At 35.5% G+C, this 6,218-nt stretch overlaps 1 protein-coding gene across 2 annotated transcripts in view; it reads left to right on the top strand.

Moving 5' to 3' along the window:
* LOC121958772 (neurexophilin-1-like) overlaps positions 1–6,017 on the top strand; it is a 111,201-nt gene extending 105,184 nt beyond the window's left edge. The window contains exons 2-4 of one of the 2 annotated variants that reach the window (XM_088070375.1): positions 1,547–1,634; positions 3,044–3,204; positions 4,244–6,017. In XM_088070375.1, the coding sequence (XP_087926501.1) occupies positions 3,145–3,204; positions 4,244–4,984 (801 nt within the window). In that variant the 5' untranslated portion in view covers positions 1,547–1,634; positions 3,044–3,144 and the 3' untranslated portion in view covers positions 4,985–6,017. The other variant, XM_042507885.2, reaches the window with a different exon arrangement.
* Positions 6,018–6,218: the final 201 nt, after the last annotated feature.

The raw sequence follows: 6,218 nt of genomic DNA on the forward strand, positions 1-6,218 counted from the left end.
TTATTTGCATTTGAATCCTATCTTGGTTAACTACAGTTGATGCCTTGTGATAGTCAGTGCTTAAATTCTAAATGATAAATGTTTTACCACACCTTCATTTAGGTGTTTGGATATTTATAGATCCAATTTAAAACAACAATCAAGTCCTGCTGTCTGACTCATCAGCTGGATGAGTTTGCACAATTTTTATATTGAAAGTCAAATCACACAGATTGCTGCTGTTTTATGGTGGCAAAGTATGGTCTTCAACACATATATCAGTCTGCCTAAGAAGGTGAAATGAATAGGCTGCTTATGTCTCAATTTAACCAAAATACTGCAGGAAAACACAGACGTGAAACTTCACTGGCAATGCCAGTCATGCAAGACAGTTTCAAGACAGCTCAGTGCCGTGTGCTGCATTCTGAGGAAATCCCCTTAATCTGCCCACATAAAGCCCAACCCTTAACCAACCCTCTCTTGTTTTTAGATTTATAGTTTTTATTATAACCTATTATTATAACATTAAAAAAGGACATTGTCCAACAGTGATAAAGAACAACCCCTTTAAAGAATAATTTATCGTATGATATTTAATGTTCACAAAGACAACAGCATAAATTAAAAAGCTTCCAACGTAAAATCTGATGAGTAACAAACAGCTCACATGAAAAAAAACAAGTCAGGAAGAAAAATAAAAGAAGAAAAACAAAGCAAAAAAAAAGCAGAAAAACAAAAAAGAGGGGAAAAAGAAGAACGACTTAGAGAGATAAATATTTTACAATGGTACACAACAATAAAAAGAGTACAAGGGAGTTCAGAGATCAGAACCCTTTTTGTGGGTTTCCCACTTACTCCATTTACGCATGCAAAGGTTTTTTCAATTGATGCCAACTGTAACAAATTGTCCACTAACAACATATTTTAGTTGTTTTCACTATCTTGTAATGCAGTTTTCATTCACAGTGATAACAACACTTTGTTTAATGTTTTTGTTTTTGGGTTGTTCTTCCGTTCTGCAGTTCTTGTGAACATGATATTTCAAGAATGCCTTAAGGGATTTTTTTCAAATTTAGCACAAATGTCTACTTTAACGCAAGAATTAACTGATGAGCATCTGGTGGTCAAAGGTCAAGGTCACTGTGACCCTGTAAAACATGTTTTTGGCCATAACTGCATATGCATATGCTCAAATTTCACATGAATGTCTAATAGCATATGATGATGAAGTTCTGACACTTTATATCCAAAAGATAAAAAGTCAAATGTGTTGTAATGTTCTGCAAAAACTCTTTTCGAGCTTTGAATCTATGTCATAACTCGGTGAGTGGTGGCACTGATCGTGGGTGTCCACCCTGAAACTGTGCTCAAAGTTTAAATCTGCTGTGCTGATGTGAAGCATCCATGTTTTCACAGACATGGATTTAAACTTTGAGTGCAGCTAGACTGTTACGCGGAGGCATACAACCACATGTCGGTATTTCTAGCTTTACCTCTTTTATGAAAATGTAACAAAAATCATGATCTTTCCATAACGTTAACCAAAGTGCTTTTGTTGCCTAAACAGGAGTCTGGAGGTGACCTGAAAATCTCTCGTCAAGGTCTTGCACTTCGCCCTCCATCCATCGCTGCCAACAATGTAACCAAAAAAGCCGGTGAGTAACATACATATATCATTTCTGGAAGACAGGGTTTACATGTGAAATTAGCATATTTAAATGAGAAAAGTTACATTTAAAATGTTTTTTTTTTCTTCACAAGGGTATACACTGGTGAAAAGATGGTTATGAATATTATATTACATTTCTGCCAAAAGTAATCAATGATGCCAAAACTAGCTGTGATAAATTTGGCCCTTTTAGAATCACAGACTGTACACATAAAGTTAAATTTACTTAAAAGTATATATAACAAATAGAAAATTTAAAGAGGCAAAAGCTGAAATGTGATTCTTAAGTGAATGCTGATTTGCACACTCCTCACGTTATCTTTCTTAAAAGACTGATAATTTTGATAGATCATAGATGATCATAGATGTGTCACTTTGGAATGAAGCTCTCCAAAAATGAAAATTGACACATGCTTGTAATCACAAACATGCGATAATCTAGAATCTACTCTAGCACTTATTACTCTTTAAACAACTTAAAAGGCCTTTTTATCAAGATTTCTTTGTGTTTCTCTGTGCTCTTTTTCACGTTTTAAGTGACCGGGTCTCAGTTGTTGGTTGTTTGATGTTTCCAGGCTGCTGTCAATTAGCAGATGAGGTTTTTCTTTTTAGAGTAAAATCTTTAAAAACATATTTATGGGATGTTTAGATTGAAGACTTTGAGAGTGATGTGTATTTGTCACTGCCAATAGAATAAATATAATAGAATATTATGTAAAAGAAATCCCTAAAAGTAGGAGAGCACTTTTGTTTTGACATTAAAGACTTTAGTATCATCAGGTATTGCAGAAAAGGCACACATGGGTCCTTAAAAATTCACCAGAATGCAAGAAATTAATTATTTGATGCTCAAAATTTTATAGCAGAAGACTCATAAACCTCTGATTTATATGTGCCCTCCCTAACGAGGACATTCGTTTTAATCGAAACCTGTGCCCTTGATAATGGTCCTGTGATAGGACGTTCTGTGTTTTGGCTGGTATATTTCAGCTCATCCTGCACTTTGCTATCTGGCCACAGGATGGCAATATCACATAGTCCTGGATCACTTTGCCCTCAAAGACTCCATGAATCAAAAATTAATTATAATTTTAAAAAGTGTCAGCTGAACTCTTTCTTCTCTGTGAACATAATGCAAGCTGTTTCTCAGTGACAGACCGAAGAGGTCCAAGGCAGGAGATGCAGTGTGATATTGTTAACACAGCATGTTCTTTAAGGAAAGGGTATGTGAGTGTGATTGAGTGGGTGGGAGAGAGAGAGAGAGAGAGAGAGGGCAGACACAGCAAATCTGAGTGTAAAAAACCTTGAGATCTGACAAAGCCTCCCAGTGTGTGTGCTGTGAGTGGAAGTTGCAGCACCCTGAAGGTTTCCTGTTGGAACGACTGTCTCTCCTAGTGTTTGCTGTTAGTTGTAAAACATGGACTTTCTAAACTTAACTGGGCCTGAATGAAGTTCAGCTGAGAGTGGATGGATCTTCAGACAGGAATTTATGCACTATGGAGATGTTCGTCAGATGGTGCTTAGTTTGGATACTTCTGAAAGGAACCTTTTGTTTGGTAAGTAGATGCCCTAAACATTAAATCCATGTTAAGTGAGGTGAAAAAATAGTGCATTTACTCAGCCTACAGTTGTGAACCACTGACACTTGAGTATTTGCATTTTAAGTGTCTTTTGTAATAATAAGATATGTAATATATAGAGAAAAAATTATTTATGCCACCATAAATGCTTGTAAAATTGTTCATTTTGCAGTTTAACATGCCAAAATACACTGTAAGCCAGCTAAATATGATGCATTTTTTGAGTTTTATCAATAAACAATATATGTGTTCAGTTAGATATCTTACATGATTAATAATACATCTTACAGGCTGTTGCATCACTACTTGTGATACATCATGTCAATACTTTGATACAATTCAATATAATACTAGATTTAATGCATTTTGAATACATCTTCTAGATCAATATTTTTATCATAATATTTCTATTTTCACTGTATTCTTTTGTGTGCAAAGTTTTGGCAGTGGTTCCCAACTGGTGGGTTGTGGCCCATAAGTGGGACATGGCTTCATTATGAATGGAGCACAAGTGACTGGTGAAAGTATAAATAAGTAAAAAAAAAACAATACACTTTATTTTGAAGTACAGCCCAACAGACTTTGTTAAGGGCCTTGTTTATCATGCCAACCTGTTTTTTCCCAGTACAGCAACAATGTATTGCCATGTTCGTGATATTATTTGGCCTATTAACATGGTGTGGTTAACAGCGTCACTTGTCTTGAAGAAATAATATGCACTTTTTTGGTTGCAGTGCTGTTAGTTTACTAAGTTTTAAGTAATTACACTTCGTTCTTGTATTATGTTTTATTTAATTGTGCCCTAAGCCTAGAAGTTCTTTGCATTTTGTGAAATAAAATTGAATATGGGGTAATTTATCTTACTTGTAGTCCTTAAACTAATGACTAAGGAGAAAGTTGGGAACCACTGTCTTAGACTATAAGATTGAGTATTAACTTCAACCTCTGAACATTTTTATTAAGTTATTTCCACTTGTACTCATTGTCCAAATATCTCCCCTAAATTTCTGTCTAGTTGGTTCTTGGGCAACATCATGCCAACTTCACCTTCAACAAAAGAGCATCCCCTGAGCTCAACACAGACCAGGACCCTTCTTTACATAAAAACCGGGCGCCTCAAACTGAGAGTTTTATTCAGAACACAAAGCAACCCATCAGCCCTTTTATTCCTCTTTCAAAGCATGGACTCCTGGAAATACTTGGAGGAAACTCCCAGTCAGCCTCCAACCCATCCTTAAAGATAAAGCTTCGTCCCATCATGAAAGTCCAGGGAACATCGAAATTCTCCAGGACGTTCAGTTGGGGGGACTTTTACTCAAACATCAAGACCGTCAAACTAAATTTGCTGATAATAGGAAAGATTGTGGATCACGGGAATGGCTCTCTTGGAGTCTACTTTCGCCACAACTCCACAGGTGTGGGCAACGTCTCTGTTAGCCTTGTTCCACCGATGAAAGAGGTGGAGTTTGATCTGGAGCGACAAAGTGTTGTCAACCCTAAAGACTCAAAGACGTTCAACTGCAGGGTGGACTATGAGAAGACAGAACGTAACAAAAAGGTGATTCTGTGTAACTATGACCCATCCAAGACATGTGCTCAGGAGCAGACCCAGAGTCACGTCACCTGGATGTGTTCCAAACCCTTCCAGGTCATCTGCATCTACGTGTCTTTCTACAGCACAGACTACAGACTGGTTCAAAAAGTGTGTCCAGACTACAGCTACCAGAATCCAGGAGCTTACCTGCCCATAGGCTGACCCAAAGTCAAGGACACAAGGGGAGAATAATGTTTCAGTAAATCAACAGAGAGTTTCAGAGAGAGCAGCTATTTGCAGTTTTAACGGGATTTCAAAGTTTAACATTTCTCTTGTGAATACATTTGTCTGAGAAGTTACAAAATACTGTAAAGTTTATTATTTAAGTGCTATATCTTGCTTGTTGTAGACTACAAGAGTTATATAACATTGTTCCTAAGAAATTAGTAGAATTGGGACTGCAACTAATGATTATTTTCATGATCCATGATTGTGATTACTCTTTACAATACACTTTGATTGAATGTTTTGTTTTATGAAATGACAGCAAGTTGTAAAAAAAAAAAAAAAGTCACCACTTCTTTATTATCACATAAGACAAATAAAAGCAGAATAATCATATAAAAAAATGAGAGGGGGATTTAATTAGTATTTTTTCTTTTTTTTCACAGTCAAAGTGATTCTCAAAATAGTTTCAAATGTATTCCTAATCTAATAATAAAGAAATGCCTTTTGGTATATACATATAATTCAGCGAGCTCTATCAGCACTATTGCCATTGTTACCACTGTTTGTACTGTTAGCACCATTAATTGCTTCATACTCAAAAAGTGCTAACAAAATGAAAGTGCCAAAATATTAAATTAAGCCTCTGTTAAAAGTCTTTTTAACAGTTGTTTCAGTTTATTCATACGGGAAATTTGGCTAGTCACTACTCTGGAAAATGACTGCCTCTAAAGTTTAAGACTAAATTGCACCTGTGACGAATATTACGTTTATTCGTTGAACAGTTCAAACTAACTGGGGAGATAGCCAATCATAATGGGTTGGCAAAAATGAAATCTCAAATATGCCAGGAAGTAATACAATAGAATTAGGTCCAAAATGTGCCAAAAAGGTAATACTATACTTTGTCGTCCAAAATATGCCAAAAATGTCATATTATAGCATGTCGCCCAAACTAACATAAAATATTCCGTAAGTCACACTGTAGTATTTTGTTCAAACTATGCCAGAAATGTCATAGTATAGCAAGTTGTCAAAAACAACATGAAAATGTCATTCTATAGTATGTCATTGAAAATAAACCAAAAACATCATCCAAAATGTGCTGAAAAAAGTCATACTATAGTATGTCATCCAAAATAACAATTAAAGTCATACTATAGTATGTGGTACAAAATAGCCTATAAATGTTATACTAAACATTGTCATTCAAAATACACTTAAAAAGTCA

Source organism: Plectropomus leopardus, chromosome 19 (assembly GCF_026936395.1).
Source record: "Plectropomus leopardus strain MGB_pleo_1.0 chromosome 19, ASM2693639v1, whole genome shotgun sequence".
Classification (NCBI taxonomy): domain Eukaryota; kingdom Metazoa; phylum Chordata; class Actinopteri; order Perciformes; family Serranidae; genus Plectropomus; species Plectropomus leopardus.